The 17,401-nt window shown below is 39.4% G+C and overlaps 3 protein-coding genes across 3 annotated transcripts; 1 reads left to right on the top strand and 2 right to left on the bottom strand.

The window, feature by feature from the left end:
* Window positions 1-2,879: 2,879 nt before the first annotated feature.
* On the top strand, window positions 2,880-4,979 carry LOC133710080 (uncharacterized). Its single transcript, XM_062136056.1, has 4 exons — window positions 2,880-3,980; window positions 4,110-4,314; window positions 4,470-4,559; window positions 4,665-4,979. The coding sequence occupies exons 1-3, from the start codon at window positions 3,896-3,898 to the stop codon at window positions 4,555-4,557; spliced, it is 378 nt and encodes a 125-aa protein (XP_061992040.1). The 5' UTR covers window positions 2,880-3,895; the 3' UTR covers window positions 4,558-4,559; window positions 4,665-4,979.
* A 6,723-nt stretch (window positions 4,980-11,702) lies between these two features.
* Window positions 11,703-12,962, bottom strand: LOC133711688 (uncharacterized). The gene has a single exon (XM_062137790.1). It carries the CDS (start codon window positions 12,960-12,962, stop codon window positions 11,703-11,705), a length of 1,260 nt encoding a protein of 419 aa, XP_061993774.1.
* A 2,111-nt stretch (window positions 12,963-15,073) lies between these two features.
* On the bottom strand, window positions 15,074-16,333 carry LOC133711687 (uncharacterized). The gene has a single exon (XM_062137789.1). The coding sequence runs from the start codon at window positions 16,331-16,333 to the stop codon at window positions 15,074-15,076; it is 1,260 nt and encodes a 419-aa protein (XP_061993773.1).
* Between the last annotated feature and the right edge of the window lie 1,068 nt (window positions 16,334-17,401).

Raw genomic sequence — 17,401 nt, 5'->3', positions numbered from 1 at the left:
CAAGTAATCAACATAACTAAAAATAATCAATTGGTCGAGTTGAAACATTTTTACCAATGTAATGTTAACTTCTTAATGCGCAAAATGGGGGACAAAATGGAATTTTTTAAAATGCACCGCTGGATGTTATTTTCATATGAATATATGTTAGTGGTAGAAATTTCAGCAATTTCCGCATTCGGTTGGACCTCGATCTACCTGGTCAACTCAATACCCTAAATAGAACATAAAACAAATATGCTCTTAACCGTACCGGTTCTTGGCAATTCACTTTTTTCGATCTTTCAGCTCCCACACTCTCATGGGTAGGGGGTCTACTTACGGATGTCAAAACTCCACAACGTTTGTCCTCGCATGGTGCCGCTCCCCTTATGGAAGTTTGCTTGTGCAAAGCGTTGACCGCTCCGTTAGGTGCCTTATTCACGGCGGATCGGCCTAATTTCTTTACACAATACCTATCACTATTGTATAAACATATAAGAATTTTCCGATTGATCGATTTTCATTTCAAAATTTTTGGATCGCACATAATCCTTATATGTCTTGTAATGTAGTATAACTAGTTTATTAGGCTTGTTACCCTCCATGAGCAAAATGGAGGACGAAATGGAATTTTTTAAAATGAACCGCTGGATGTTGTTTTCATATGAATATATGTTAGTGGTAGAAATTTCAGCAATTTCCGCATTCGGTTGGACCTCGATCTATCCGGTCAACTCAATACCCTAAATAGAACATAAAACAAATATGCTCTTAACCGGTCCTTGGCAATTCAATTTTTTCGATCTTTCAGCTCCCACACTCTCATGGGTAGGGGGTCTACTTATGGATGTCAAAATTCCGCAACGTTTGTCCGCGCATGGTGCCGCTCCCCTTAGGGAAGTTTGCTTGTGCAAAGCGTTGACCGCTCCGTTAGGTGGCTTATTCATGGCGGATCGGACTAATTTCTTTACACAATAGCTATCACTATTGTATAAACATATAAGAATTTTCCGATTGATCGATTTTCATTTCAAACTTTTTGGATCGCACATAATCCTTATATGTCTTGTAATGTAGTATAACTAGTTTATTAGGCTTGTTACCCTCCATGAGCAAAATGGGGGACGAAATGGAATTTTTTAAAATGAACCGTTGGATGTTGTTTTCATATGAATATATGTTAGTGGTAGAAATTTCAGCAATTTCCGCATTCGGTTGGACCTCGATCTACCCGGTCAACTCAATACCCTAAATAGAACATAAAACAAATATGCTCTTAACCGGTCCTTGGCAATTCACTTTTTTCGATCTTTCAGCTCCCACACTCTCATGGGTAGGGGGTCTACTTATGGATGTCAAAATTTCGCAACGTTTGTCCGCGCATGGTGCCGCTCCCCTTAGGGAAGTTTGCTTGTGCAAAGCGTTGACCGCTCCATTAGGTGACTTATTCACGGCGGATCGGCCTAATTTCTTTACACAATACCTATCACTATTGTATAAACATATAAGAATTTTCCGATTGATCGATTTTCATTTCAAAATTTTTGGATCGCACATAATCCTTATATGTCTTGTAATGTAGTATAACTAGTTTATTAGTCTTGTTACCCTCCATGAGCAAAATGGGGGACGAAATGGAATTTTTTAAAATGAACCGCTGGATGTTGTTTTCATATGAATATATGTTAGTGGTAGAAATTTCAGCAATTTCCGCATTCGGTTGGACCTCGATCTACCCGGTCAACTCAATACCCTAAATAGAACATAAAACAAATATGCTCTTAACCGGTCCTTGGCAATTCACTTTTTTCGATCTTTCAGCTCCCACACTCTCATGGGTAGGGGGTCTACTTACGGATGTCAAAATTCCGCAACGTTTGTCCGCGCATGGTGCCGCTCCCCTTAGGGAAGTTTGCTTGTGCAAAGCGTTGACCGCTACGTTGGGCGCCTTATTCATGGTAGATCGGCCTAATTTTTTTACACAATACCTATCAATGTTATATAAACATATGAGAATTTTCAGATTGGTCAATTTCCATTTCAGAATTTTTGGATCACATATAATCCTTATATGCCTATTAATATATACCATTAAGCCATATTTGAGAAGAAAACTGAGAATTGATGCATTTTTTTGATTATATTTACATACATGCATTTTTTCATTTCTTTCTCAATTTGCACAAGAGAAAACTGAGAATTGATATATCACATCTGTATTTTTAATGTTAAACTGTGATTGATTTTGTATGCAGGTTTCACCTGCTACTACTATTATTGCTGCAACTGATTTATCTGTTGTGAAATAGGTGTGCAAGGTCGGTGTTTTTTCTTTTGGTCCGTATTGTTGATCTCCTACCTCTGTTTTTAGCTTTTCAGTATGTAATAGATTGGGACTTCCTAGGGACTTCCTATAATCTGAGATCGACATAGTAGAGGACCAAATATTCAATCTTCTTTTGATTTTGTTAGTATAAGGAGTGACAAAATAATATGAGTTTGTTTTGGTGCCTGCAATTTAACAAAGTCAGATATCATAGTATGAATTGGTTTCTTTTGCCATTTTCTGCCTACAATATAACAAAGTCAGATATCATTTGGATAGGACAATAATTGGTAAAAGTATACTAATGCAAGGATTTTACAAAGTCCTAGCAATAATTCACTACTAGAATAATGTACATAGACATCATGTCTTTTAAATCAGTTAAGATTTCACCCGATGTAAAATGTTTTTCTAACATCAGTTCTTAAAAAACTAATTTCTATTCATACAATTAACATCGTTTCTTATATTTGACTGATGTCTATACTTTTCATCCAAAATTTAAAAAAAACGCGGAAACGACTAAGTCTAAAATTTTGTAAGCGGGGAACGAAATTTTCATTCCCCCCCCCTAACACTAGGTCAGATTTCCCACGACTCATATCAATTGTTTTCCGACTTTTCCCACAGTTCAATTTTGGCTCCCAAAACCTAACCACCACGACACCCCTCTAGCAACTGACCTCCTCTTCCTCCTTCTCCGCCTCCGACCGCTCTCCTCCTCCTTCTCTCTTCTCTCTTCATTCCCAAATCCACTGAATCTGCCAATTGCTGAGAGTGGAGAAGCCGAAGCCGGAGCTACAGTCGCCGTCTCTCCTTTCTCTCTCCATGGGCCTCCCCCTCTCAGCCGCTCTCTTGGGCCGTCGAGGCGTCGACGGCCCTCGCTCTCCTCGACTGTAACTCGGTAAAAAGTTGTCTGGGTTTTCAATCGATCTATCTCTCATGAACATCTTCATGATTTTCTGGGTTTTCAGTCGAACAGCCTCGAGCTCTTGGTTGCTCTCTTCCTCAAGCAGCAAAGCAGAAAACTTTCTGGGTTCGATTTCTGATTCTTCAAAGTCCGTGTCTTGGGTCTGTTCTCAATCTCTTTTTACTTGGTTTCTGTTTTGGGCTCCTATTTTTCACTTGCAGATTCAAATTTTAAGTTGTGATTTGCTTTGTTGGCTGGTGTAAGGTGTGAAATTTTAGCAGAGCAGAGATTGATTGTTAATTGCCTACTGGTATTAGAGCTCTGTAAGTCGCGTGCAGAGCAACCATCATTCTGTTAATTGGCTACGGGTCTAGTTTTAGACTTTATTTCAAGTGTTCAACTACTTCTCCTGTTGCATATATTCATTATTGGTTTTTGAATTCAATGATGGTTGCTTCTTCATATATTTATCTCAAAAGTGGCTTTGTAACTACTGATATATGTAATTTGTGACAGGAAATAGCTAGGATGCCTGTCACCTTTACGAGGGGGCTTCTTCTGTTGTGCTTGTGTATAGCAGCGGTGACGATGAGAACAGCAAAAGCAGCAGGTGGAGGAGGATACATAAGGACCCGAAACAGCCCTTGAATACTAGAATCAATGACCTACCGAGCCGGATGACTTTGGAGGAAAAGATTGGCCAGATGACACAGATAGAGTGCAGTGTTGCTTCAGCTGAGGTCATGAACAAGTACTACATTGGTAATTAACTAGGCATATATCAGTCTGTTGTTTTACCTGTCAAACTCACTGCATCTAATAACGTGTCCATTTATTTTGTGTTGTGTACAACTTCTTTATTAAATTTGGGGTGCATGGCTTGGCTTGCAGGGAGTGTCTTGAGCGGCGGTGGGAGTGTGCCATCAGAAGAAGCTTCTGCAGAAACTTGGGTTACAATGGTGAATGATTTTCAAAAGGGTTCTCTATCAACTCGCCTCTGTATTCCAATGATTTATGGTATTAATGCTGTTCATGGCCACAATAATGTCTACAAGGCAACAATCTTTCCCCACAATGTTGGCCTCGGAGTTACCAGGCAAGTACTAGTGCTATATCCAATCCAGAATGTTACTAGTGCTATATCCAATCCAGAATGTATATATTACTTACTAAATAACGTAAATCTGCTAGCCAGTTCTCATTGATTCCTCATGAATATGGATATTGAATCGATCGGTGGATCAACTGCAGGGACCCTGAACTTGTTAAGGAGATTGGAGCTGCAACTGCACTTGAAGTTAGAGCCACAGGCATTCCATATGTCTTGCACCATGCATAGCGGTAATAATTGTTACTCAACATTCATAATGCAGTGTGAAATTAGTTAAAATTCATTCTCATTCTATGTAAAATTCATTGAATAATTCAATCTGTGCGTGCATGCAGGTTTGTAGAGATCCAAGATGAGGTCGTTGTTACGAAAGCTATGGTGAAGATCATAAGGTTGTTCAAGCATTGACTCAGATCATACCTGGATTACAAGGAGATATACCACCTAACTCTACAAAGGGAACACCCTTTGTAGCTGGAAAGTAAGAAACAAATTATTGTAGTTGTTTGCTTGTACGTGTTACCTAATATTCTTTAGCATTTCACAAGCTCAGTTCATGGTAGAACGTAGCATTAATTACGGGCCTGCTGCTACATTTAATTTTCACCTTTAATCCAATGAGGTAATTCCTCATAATTTGTTGTTTAGTATTTGTAACCCTCGCTCGGTCCTTATCCACTTCTGATTTTCTCCATCTGATGTGAGAGATCGAGGTTTGCGTACATATTCTTCTATTTAATTGATCAGTGTTTGAAACCAGCCTCAACTCATTGATTTCAATTGTGGTCAGTCACTCCACTTGAGCTATTTAAAATAAAAAAGGTCGTATATTGCTTGGTAGACCTATGATCATGGTTTGACATGGACTTATTCTGTTGTACATTCACCTTTTGACTATATAAAGAAGCGACCTTGGCTATATCTAGATGATTGATACGTTTTTTTAGATAAAGATGATTGATACGTTTGCCATAGTGTGAAAGTTAAAGTTGGATTTATTTATCTAGTTGAAGAGTTATGCAGTATTCCACAAGCTTCTTTGCAGAAACTTTAGCACTCTGATTGTGACTAAAAAAATAGGGTTATTATCACAAATGGTACCTGAACTATACCTCAATCTTATCGATGGTACCTGAACTTCAATTTTGATCACAACCAGTACCCGAACTTTTCGATTTCATTTTAAATGGTACCTAGAGCCACCTCCGGTCACTATTCCGACTAAAAACGGCATGGGAGGCGATCATAGTGATGATTTTTGATGATTTCAAGGATTGCAATCATATATAGTGATGATTTTTTGGTAATAGACTTGCCTTAAACTTGTTTCTTTTTTTTTCTTTTTTTTGGATTTGGCTTTTTCGGCCGGAATAGTGACCGAATGTAGCCTTAGGTACCATTTAAAATGAAATTGAAAAGTTCGGGTACCGGTTGTGATCAAAATTGAAGTTCAGGTACCATCGATAAAATAGAAGATAAGTTCAGGTACCATTTGTGATAATAACCCAAAAAAATACATAATCCACAAGCTTCTTTGCAGTATTTCATAGTTTAGTAATTACAATTAAACATGGCCGACAAAGGAAAATATTTACAGGGTAATTCTAACCGTGATCTTGGTCGAGTATAGTTCATGTTTCTTTACAGGAAAATATTCTCATTCCAGCTGGAGTAAAATATTCACAGTATTTTGGTCGAGTATAGTTCATGTTTCTTTATTTTGTGATTCTATATAATGTTGTTCTTGTTATAATATCACTTCAGCAACTGGGATTGAGTTGATAGTCTCATTGTAAAGTAGGTTTGCCTCTTAAGTCTTCACTCTTGACAAGCTTTTTGTAAAGTAGGAATATTCCTGCGCATTAACTATGCCTTTTGTTTCAGTGGCAGCGACGATCCGAATTGTTCTACACCCAAAAGGATGTTGATGTTGTGAGGTCAGAGTGGGCTAAGTTTGTGATGAAGTATCATATTGCATAGCTGTGATGGTTGTTCAAGGCAGGGCTCTTATTTTGGTATTTTGATCACCTGCCTCCTGCTAGCTGGTTTTAGTTTTTGCTTTAGTTATAGGCATGGTTAATGCGCAGTTGAAGGCATTTTTGTTTTGGTATTTTGATGAGCCTCTTGCTAGCTAGTTTTAGTTTTTGCTTTAGTTATAGGCATGGTTAATGCAATATGGACGCGTTTATGTTTTCCGGGCTTTATGCAGTTATAGCCACTTAGGCAATGTTAATTCTTATGTAAAATGTTGGGATGAATATTGCTGATGAATGAAATGGCTTTTGGAATCAAGGATGTGTTCAATTGTACAGAATGTATGTCTTCTCTTATATCTCAGACAATTCAAAACCAACAGCAAACCATTGTCTAACAAATGAACATGATGAAAAAAGAAGGAAAAATCTGTTGTCTGAATCATCTATCTACAATGGTTATTAAACATATTCAGTTGTCTAACAAGATATAACACAAAAAAATAATAATATGTTCTGTTGTCTGATGAAAACGAAGACCACAGAGAATTGAAAAGCTACAATTGTATGAATTGATAAACTACTACAGTATCTTGGGAGGCCATATGGTTGAAAAGAGACTTTAAGGATCCATGAAGCAAGAAAGCTGTAGTTCAAGAAAATCTCAGACAACAGTTTATTTTAGGATGCAATAGTATGAAGCAATAATACACAATGGCTTTAATAGTTTTGCTCTTGTCTTGTTCAAAGTCAGTCAATAGTATTCAATTACTTTGCAGATGTACAAGTTTCCTTCAGACAACAGTTTTTTACAAATTAATGTTCTCTAAATTTTCATTACACGTCCATATTCTTCTAGGGTATGTCAACTGAAATTACTTTGCACAAGAGTTAAGTTGCTAATTGCTGTTGTTCTTCGTGGTATTCAGACAACAGACAATATAGTAGTCTCTGTTATAGTAAACTTTATCAGACGACAGTTTTTGGTATTATTGCTGTTGTTCTTCGTGGTATTCAGACAACAGACAATATAGTAGTTGCTGTTGTAGTAAACTTTATCAGACGACAGTTTTTTGGTATTGTCTGATTATGTATCAGACGGCATTGAGATAGACAACAACAAACTCTATAATCAGACGACAGTGAAAAACTGTCGTCTGATTCCGATATTGGTGTAGTGTATAGTTCACACATTTTAAAACCAAGAAATTCATTTTATACTTAAATTCATTTTTTTACCTGGGAGCCGTAGCCCTATGAACCGTAGTCGAGTGAGTTCATATTATTTCAAACAAAGCATTAAATTTGAAAACGATTTACAATTATCACAACAATTCCAACAATTAAATAATTCGGTTCGTAAATGAACCTTGTGAGATTTACTCACCTCTAATCCAGCTGCGTCTTCTTAACAGTTCAACAACGACTTCACGAATCTTCCGCCTAATCAATCCATCGATCACCTAATCCAATATGATCTTAACTTAGCAAGGGATTCATAAAGCACACTAAAACGACAATCCCACGGTCAGATAGAGATTAAACGATGATCCAACGGTCGGATCGAAATTAAACGATGATCCAACGGTCAGATCCTCACAGATCGCCCTTAGGATCATCCTCCTGAATTATCACGAAGATCCGAAAGGTCAGATCTTCCTGAATTGTCCTTGCAAACATCTCCACAAATTTATACAAAAATCTGACGGTCAGATTCTGACGAATCGCCTTTCGAATCGCTAGTTCTCAATTATATGAAGATCCAACGGTCAGATCTTCGCCTGTGACCACACAAAGTCATCGGAACAGTCATACGATCAACATATCAGAATTTGAAGCAAAACCGATGGTCAGATCTTCGCAGATCATAAACCGAAGATAAAACGTAAAAACGTAAATCATCCATTTATCAACTTTTTCTAAAATAACCTTGTAATATATCAAAACGCTCGTATGGATGCATAGATCATCGTCCAGATAACAAAAACTCAAAATATGGTCCGACACACCGCCACATGCGGAGGTCAGACGGCGGTCAATGCCGGCCAACCACCTCAGATGCAAAAGTTGTCAACTACAAACTTCTTCAAAATAAAGAATTGAACAACTTTAATACCTGACGTTTTCTGAGACAAGGTCTAGATCGTCCTAGATCGAGCTTGGAAGTTGGATTAATCTCAGGGCACGTTTACTTACTTGGAAGGAAAGGGAATGATTACGGGGTAAAAACATTCCTGCGTTTACTAACACATAAAGGAATCGGAATGATTCCGGGTAAAAGAATTCCTGCGTTTACTAACACATGAAGGAATCAGAATGGATGTAGGTCCCACCTCCTTATCAGGAATCGATTCCTGAATACTCAGGAATTCGATTACGAAGGGGGGAGATGGGTTTAGGAATCATTCCTCCGGAATCAATACCGATTCCTTTCTTCTCCAATTCCACTTGTCTCCGATTCATGATTATTTTCCATTCCAAGTAAGTAAACGTGCCATCAGCCCTCTGATCAGATTCCAGATTGAATCAGAACCGTCAAAAACTTCAAACCTTGATCTATCGCTCTACACTCCAAATCATCATGCAAGGAGGATATGACGATGATCAGGGGGAGGAGGAGATCACAAAAATGCGAAGGATCGGCCCGTGCAACGCTGGCACGGCCAAGATCCGATCGGGTCAAAAGCTAGGCTCAGGGGGCTTTGATCCAGCAAGGGGAGCGGCGGCTGTGCAAGGCGAGGCCGGAGGGCGACTAGGCGTGCTGCAGCGAGCTCGGAAAGCGCCGGGTCCACGGCGATGGAGGCCGGAGGAGAGAGATGGGGCCGGGTCGGGTCGGTCGGGACCCGAGGGTTCTGAGGAGAGAGAACGGAGAGAATGGGGGAGGAAAATATAAAAAAGGAAAATTTTTGGGATTTAATGAAAAATCCCGGATTTTCTTATATTTATAGAAAATTCCCAACTTTCAATCGTCAATAACTTTCTCATACGAACTCCGATGTTTGCGTTCCACATATGCACAGACTCGTATCGATGAACTCTACAACTTTCATGAAGGAAGTTTTCCCAAATTCCATATGTACAAAAAGTCAATTTTCACAACCCCCTAAATAACGTTCGTTTCGAAAATAAAATCGCTCGAACTAATTCCACAACTTCTCCAAGCTTCGTATTCGCTCCCACTACCGTGAAATCATTTCTAAAAATCCATGGAATTTCATTTGGATTTTTCGGGGTATTACAGTATTACACCAATCCACCTTGTCCCTTCCACCACGTTGTCATACAGCACCCGTCCGGCCGAGTTCCGTCCGACCCACGTCGCCACTCCCGCCTAGCCACACCCTCTCGTCCAGGCGATCCAAGCCGAGCAGTACCAACGCTTCCGCAACTTGGATCAGCACAGAAGACCCATCTCTACAGGCCCTGCAACCGCACAAGCCATCGATAGGGATCCATGGCCACCGTCGATCCCAGAAGCCAGCAGCAAGAATAGATGACCGGACCAGTGAATCACGCTCACCCATCGCACCATCCCAGCCCAACATTCTGACGGAAACCGAGCCAAAACCTTCAGACAATCCCATGGGCATTAGATCTCCCATCCGGCAGCAAAACCATGATAACGGCGTGGCAAGATGCCAACCCCTACGTCCGGCTGCCGCCTGACGAGAACGAGATTGCAAACTGAGGGTCTTTCGGTTTTTTTCTACCAAGGAGATGCTTTTGTTGTTCTCTACGTTGTTGGACGCTTCAATAAATTTGGATTTGTGCTAATAACATCCAAGAAAACTATCATGAAATGCAATTTTTGGAAGCTACAAATTTTTAGTGAGTCTGTGGTGCCCCTATTAATATACCTTTGTTAGTCTCTTTATTACTTTCGTCGATTGTTCTGTTAAAGTAAGGACAAAAATTGGACCACTCATATTTCTTCTTTTTTTTTCTTTTCTTATTTTTTTTACAAAAATTTAGCTAAACTAAATTAAAACAATAAACCAAGTTGTAAAAAGAAATAAGTAGAATTCAGGTTTGGTAAATATATAGATTCACCTACCACCTCCACAGATTAAACTCTTCAATTGTTCCAACAAAAGACTTATCCCATTAAGTAACCCAAAGAATTGAAGTTTTAAGAGATCCTTGGTGGGACTCACTTTTCGATCATATATCGGCATCTCGACCGTTCACTTCTTAGGACTCCATGAATGGATCACTTATGTAAGTTTTCAGCCAAATTACTGCCTGTTGATATATCAAACTAGAATAAATCAACGGACGTGTCAAATCTAAACCGTTCATGTTTATAATATTAAATTACAGATTTTAATGTCTTAATGATTATCAATTTGGCTGAAAATTTGCAGATTTGATCTACTCATATAGACCTAACAACAGAATGGTTGGAATCTTAATAAGTGATCAAAAAGTTGGGGGCGGACCAATAGCCACCAAAATTATAATTAAAATTATACTCTGATAATGTTAATAGCTGATGGTTTAATTTTTTTTTTTTTTTGTTCCAAGTGTATAGGCCAGGGCTATTTTTTGGCCTAATTGTATTTTTTTTTTCTAGGCCCTGATGGTTTAATTTCATTTGGAGATTGGCTCATTTGGACAACAACCCTCATTCAGTTGTTTAGGCAAGCCATCGGACAATGGTTTCTCGCATTCATATTGTCTAAATTCACCAATTTTGAATCTTCGGTTTGCCTCTTAAGTAAATTGACTTCCCTCTTAAACTGGTTGGGAGCAAATGTAGGGGGAAAATGGTTGGCCCTCATGGGGACATGTTTCTCTCTTGCCAACATATTCACTCATACCACAGTTCTGGACTTATCCGTCCTACGAACCAATACATGTTTCAACATAAGGCAAAACTGATACAATCAAATGAAGCTAAAGCTTTCGATTTGAAGGGGCAGGGGAGTTTGGCATCACTTAAGTGGTGGGAAAGCTGGCGCTTAGTATTATTCACAGTCACACTCACACAACGCACGCTATCTATAAACGTCTTCTCAACTAATTCATAAGTCCAACATCGGAAACCGCTATTGGTTGAATTCGTATCAGAAGACGGATAGTTTAAATGCATCGTCCCACTAAATCAATATCATTCAGACCGCGGAAAAGTGTTTAACATCGTATACCTAGTCTCCTTGTGTTTTGATTTTTGTAGTTGTGATGTTTGGCTAATATATATACCTTAATTGAACTTTTTTGTTAAAACATATTGACTAGTACGTAACAAATTTAAAAGTACTACATAAGACAGACATATAACTAAGGCAGATTAGCCTTTATTTTTATAAGAAAACGCCATTCGAAAGACCACTAGTACAATATCATATTGAAAATGATGTTTTTGCAAGATTATCTAAAAGATAGCGGAGGCGAGAAAGATTACGGACTAAATGGTGGAGACTCTCGAGGATTAGGTCCCTTAGGTACACGCCTTGAAATATCAGCTAAATTGTAAAAACTATTTGATGTCTTATACTCGAAATCTTTCAGCGGTGGAGGCTGCTGAGGATTCGGACCTTTGGGGACAAGCCTTAAGAGATCATCATGGTTGGATGAACTATCAAAGGCCCCATGCTCGAAATCTTGCACCGGTGGTGACTGCCGAGGGTTGGGACCCGTAGGTACAAGCCTGAAGACATCCAACGGTGGAGACTCTCGAGGATTCTGGCCTGAAGGCAGCACACGCGTGAAGACATTACCTGATGGAGGCTGCTGAGGATTCGGACCTTTGGGGACAAGCCTTAAGACATCACCATGGTTGGATGAACTATCAAAGGCCCCATGCTCGAAATCTTTCACCGGTGGTGACTGCCGAGGGTTAGGACCCGTAGGCACAAGCCTGAAGACATCCAACGGAGGAGACTCTCGAGGATTCGGGCCTGAAGGCGGCACACGCGTTAAGACATTCAGTGGTGGAGGCTGCTGAGGATTCGGACCTTTGGGGACAAGCCTTAAGACATCATCATGGTTGGATGAACTATCAAAGGCCCCATGCTCGAAATCTTGCACCGGTGGTGACTGCCGAGGGTTGGGACCCGTAGGCACAAGCCTGAAGACATCCGACGGTGGAGACTCTCGAGGATTCGGGCCTGAAGGCGGCACACGCGTTAAGACATTCAGTGGTGGAGGCTGCTGAGGATTCGGACCTTTGGGGACAAGCCTTAAGACATCATCATGGTTGGATGAACTATCAAAGGCCCCATGCTCGAAATCTTGCACCGGTGGTGACTGCCGAGGGTTGGGACCCGTAGGCACAAGCCTGAAGACATCTGACGGTGGAGACTCTCGAGGATTCGGGCCTGAAGGCGGGACACGCGTTAAGACATTCAGTGGTGGTGGCTGCTGAGGATTCGGACCTTTGGGGACAAGCCTTAAGACATCATCATGGTTGGATGAACTATCAAAGGCCCCATGCTCGAAATCTTGCACCGGTGGTGACTGCCGAGGGTTGGGACCCGTAGGCACACGCCTGAAGACATCCAACGGTGGAGACTCTCGGGGATTCGGGCCTGAAGGCACAAGCCTTAAGACATCATCATAATTTGCTGAACTATCGGAAAAAACATGGTCGCCATTAACATAGGAGGATAGTAGGAGAAGACTGAATAAGACAAACAAGTAAGTCCCATAAAACTTCATTGTGTTGTTTTGATGGGGACTACCTATTCTCAGCATAACCCAAGCAACCCTATTTATACTTTTTTTTATGTATAGAATGTGATTCTTAGAGAAACCATAAAATACTTTTTAAGTAAAATTGTGGTTTTTATTGAGGGTATACTATCTTTCTTTATGGTATGTAATATTTAAAATTCACATTTATGTACATATAATGATGCCTGCCATTCATAATTGGTTTGTAAAAGTTTAATTTTTGTTGATAAATCGACTCTTTCATGTTCTTTAGGTACGAATCATTAATTTGTGATGATCATTACTTAATAAATTTGGATTTGTGCTAATAACATCCAAGAGAAGTATATAACTTTATATGGCTAGTTATATATATTTCTTCTTTGTTTTATGGTATATATTTATTTAGTTGGGTCCGGTTCATAGGACTACATTTAAAATAAAGGTAGTCTTCTTTTTTTGATACTTCATATCAAAAAGAGGTAAAATGGTCACATGTACCTGAACTATCATGAAATGCAATTTTTGGAAGCTACAAATTTTTAGTGAGTCTGTGGTGCCCCTATTAATATACCTTTGTTAGTCTCTTTATTACTTTCGTCGATTGTTCTGTTAAAGTAAGGACAAAAATTGGACCACTCATGTTTCTTCTTTTTTTTTCTTTTCTTATTTTTTTTACAAAAATTTAGCTAAACTAAATTAAAACAATAAACCAAGTTGTAAAAAGAAATAAGTAGAATTCAGGTTTGGTAAATATATAGATTCACCTACCACCTCCACAGATTAAACTCTTCAATTGTTCCAACAAAAGACTTATCCCATTAAGTAACCCAAAGAATTGAAGTTTTAAGAGATCCTTGGTGGGACTCACTTTTCGATCATATATCGGCATCTCGACCGTTCACTTCTTAGGACTCCATGAATGGATCACTTATGTAAGTTTTCAGCCAAATTACTGCCTGTTGATATATCAAACTAGAATAAATCAACGGACGTGTCAAATCTAAACCGTTCATGTTTATAATATTAAATTACAGATTTTAATGTCTTAATGATTATCAATTTGGCTGAAAATTTGCAGATTTGATCTACTCATATAGACCTAACAACAGAATGGTTGGAATCTTAATAAGTGATCAAAAAGTTGGGGGCGGACCAATAGCCACCAAAATTATAATTAAAATTATACTCTGATAATGTTAATAGCTGATGGTTTAATTTTTTTTTTTTTTTGTTCCAAGTGTATAGGCCAGGGCTATTTTTTGGCCTAATTGTATTTTTTTTTTCTAGGCCCTGATGGTTTAATTTCATTTGGAGATTGGCTCATTTGGACAACAACCCTCATTCAGTTGTTTAGGCAAGCCATCGGACAATGGTTTCTCGCATTCATATTGTCTAAATTCACCAATTTTGAATCTTCGGTTTGCCTCTTAAGTAAATTGACTTCCCTCTTAAACTGGTTGGGAGCAAATGTAGGGGGAAAATGGTTGGCCCTCATGGGGACATGTTTCTCTCTTGCCAACATATTCACTCATACCACAGTTCTGGACTTATCCGTCCTACGAACCAATACATGTTTCAACATAAGGCAAAACTGATACAATCAAATGAAGCTAAAGCTTTCGATTTGAAGGGGCAGGGGAGTTTGGCATCACTTAAGTGGTGGGAAAGCTGGCGCTTAGTATTATTCACAGTCACACTCACACAACGCACGCTATCTATAAACGTCTTCTCAACTAATTCATAAGTCCAACATCGGAAACCGCTATTGGTTGAATTCGTATCAGAAGACGGATAGTTTAAATGCATCGTCCCACTAAATCAATATCATTCAGACCGCGGAAAAGTGTTTAACATCGTATACCTAGTCTCCTTGTGTTTTGATTTTTGTAGTTGTGATGTTTGGCTAATATATATACCTTAATTGAACTTTTTTGTTAAAACATATTGACTAGTACGTAACAAATTTAAAAGTACTACATAAGACAGACATATAACTAAGGCAGATTAGCCTTTATTTTTATAAGAAAACGCCATTCGAAAGACCACTAGTACAATATCATATTGAAAATGATGTTTTTGCAAGATTATCTAAAAGATAGCGGAGGCGAGAAAGATTACGGACTAAATGGTGGAGACTCTCGAGGATTAGGTCCCTTAGGTACACGCCTTGAAATATCAGCTAAATTGTAAAAACTATTTGATGTCTTATACTCGAAATCTTTCAGCGGTGGAGGCTGCTGAGGAATCGGACCTTTGGGGACAAGCCTTAAGAGATCATCATGGTTGGATGAACTATCAAAGGCCCCATGCTCGAAATCTTGCACCGGTGGTGACTGCCGAGGGTTGGGACCCGTAGGTACAAGCCTGAAGACATCCAACGGTGGAGACTCTCGAGGATTCTGGCCTGAAGGCAGCACACGCGTGAAGACATTACCTGATGGAGGCTGCTGAGGATTCGGACCTTTGGGGACAAGCCTTAAGACATCACCATGGTTGGATGAACTATCAAAGGCCCCATGCTCGAAATCTTTCACCGGTGGTGACTGCCGAGGGTTAGGACCCGTAGGCACAAGCCTGAAGACATCCAACGGAGGAGACTCTCGAGGATTCGGGCCTGAAGGCGGCACACGCGTTAAGACATTCAGTGGTGGAGGCTGCTGAGGATTCGGACCTTTGGGGACAAGCCTTAAGACATCATCATGGTTGGATGAACTATCAAAGGCCCCATGCTCGAAATCTTGCACCGGTGGTGACTGCCGAGGGTTGGGACCCGTAGGCACAAGCCTGAAGACATCCGACGGTGGAGACTCTCGAGGATTCGGGCCTGAAGGCGGCACACGCGTTAAGACATTCAGTGGTGGAGGCTGCTGAGGATTCGGACCTTTGGGGACAAGCCTTAAGACATCATCATGGTTGGATGAACTATCAAAGGCCCCATGCTCGAAATCTTGCACCGGTGGTGACTGCCGAGGGTTGGGACCCGTAGGCACAAGCCTGAAGACATCTGACGGTGGAGACTCTCGAGGATTCGGGCCTGAAGGCGGGACACGCGTTAAGACATTCAGTGGTGGTGGCTGCTGAGGATTCGGACCTTTGGGGACAAGCCTTAAGACATCATCATGGTTGGATGAACTATCAAAGGCCCCATGCTCGAAATCTTGCACCGGTGGTGACTGCCGAGGGTTGGGACCCGTAGGCACACGCCTGAAGACATCCAACGGTGGAGACTCTCGGGGATTCGGGCCTGAAGGCACAAGCCTTAAGACATCATCATAATTTGCTGAACTATCGGAAAAAACATGGTCGCCATTAACATAGGAGGATAGTAGGAGAAGACTGAATAAGACAAACAAGTAAGTCCCATAAAACTTCATTGTGTTGTTTTGATGGGGACTACCTATTCTCAGCATAACCCAAGCAACCCTATTTATACTTTTTTTTATGTATAGAATGTGATTCTTAGAGAAACCATAAAATACTTTTTAAGTAAAATTGTGGTTTTTATTGAGGGTATACTATCTTTCTTTATGGTATGTAATATTTAAAATTCACATTTATGTACATATAATGATGCCTGCCATTCTTAATTGGTTTGTAAAAGTTTAATTTTTGTTGATAAATCGACTCTTTCATGTTCTTTAGGTACGAATCATTAATTTGTGATGATCATTACTTAATAAATTTGGATTTGTGCTAATAACATCCAAGAGAAGTATATAACTTTATATGGCTAGTTATATATATTTCTTCTTTGTTTTATGGTATATATTTATTTAGTTGGGTCCGGTTCATAGGACTACATTTAAAATAAAGATAGTCTTCTTTTTTTGATACTTCATATCAAAAAGAGGTAAAATGGTCACATGTACCTGAACTATCATGAAATGCAATTTTTGGAAGCTACAAATTTTTAGTGAGTCTGTGGTGCCCCTATTAATATACCTTTGTTAGTCTCTTTATTACTTTCGTCGATTGTTCTGTTAAAGTAAGGACAAAAATTGGACCACTCATGTTTCTTCTTTTTTTTTCTTTTCTTATTTTTTTTACAAAAATTTAGCTAAACTAAATTAAAACAATAAACCAAGTTGTAAAAAGAAATAAGTAGAATTCAGGTTTGGTAAATATATAGATTCACCTACCACCTCCACAGATTAAACTCTTCAATTGTTCCAACAAAAGACTTATCCCATTAAGTAACCCAAAGAATTGAAGTTTTAAGAGATCCTTGGTGGGACTCACTTTTCGATCATATATCGGCATCTCGACCGTTCACTTCTTAGGACTCCATGAATGGATCACTTATGTAAGTTTTCAGCCAAATTACTGCCTGTTGATATATCAAACTAGAATAAATCAACGGACGTGTCAAATCTAAACCGTTCATGTTTATAATATTAAATTACAGATTTTAATGTCTTAATGATTATCAATTTGGCTGAAAA

The sequence above is a fragment of the Rosa rugosa genome, chromosome 5 (genome assembly GCF_958449725.1).
Source record: "Rosa rugosa chromosome 5, drRosRugo1.1, whole genome shotgun sequence".
NCBI classification, from domain to species: domain Eukaryota; kingdom Viridiplantae; phylum Streptophyta; class Magnoliopsida; order Rosales; family Rosaceae; genus Rosa; species Rosa rugosa.
Note: the sequence above shows the minus strand (reverse complement) of the source record. Positions and strands in the feature narration are given on the sequence as shown.

What these genes read in the sequence shown, in the direction of transcription:
- LOC133711688 (XM_062137790.1), bottom strand. Translation starts at nt 12,962, where the DNA reads ATGAAGTTTTATGGGACTTACTTGTTTGTCTTATTCAGTCTTCTCCTA.
- LOC133710080 (XM_062136056.1), top strand. Translation starts at nt 3,896, where the DNA reads ATGACTTTGGAGGAAAAGATTGGCCAGATGACACAGATAGAGTGCAGT. An exon ending in CATGAACAAGTACTACATTG is followed by an intron (nt 3,981 to 4,109) that starts GTAATTAACTAG and finishes CTTGGCTTGCAG; the next exon opens with GGAGTGTCTTGAGCGGCGGT. An exon ending in GTTGGCCTCGGAGTTACCAG is followed by an intron (nt 4,315 to 4,469) that starts GCAAGTACTAGT and finishes GATCAACTGCAG; the next exon opens with GGACCCTGAACTTGTTAAGG.
- LOC133711687 (XM_062137789.1), bottom strand. Translation starts at nt 16,333, where the DNA reads ATGAAGTTTTATGGGACTTACTTGTTTGTCTTATTCAGTCTTCTCCTA.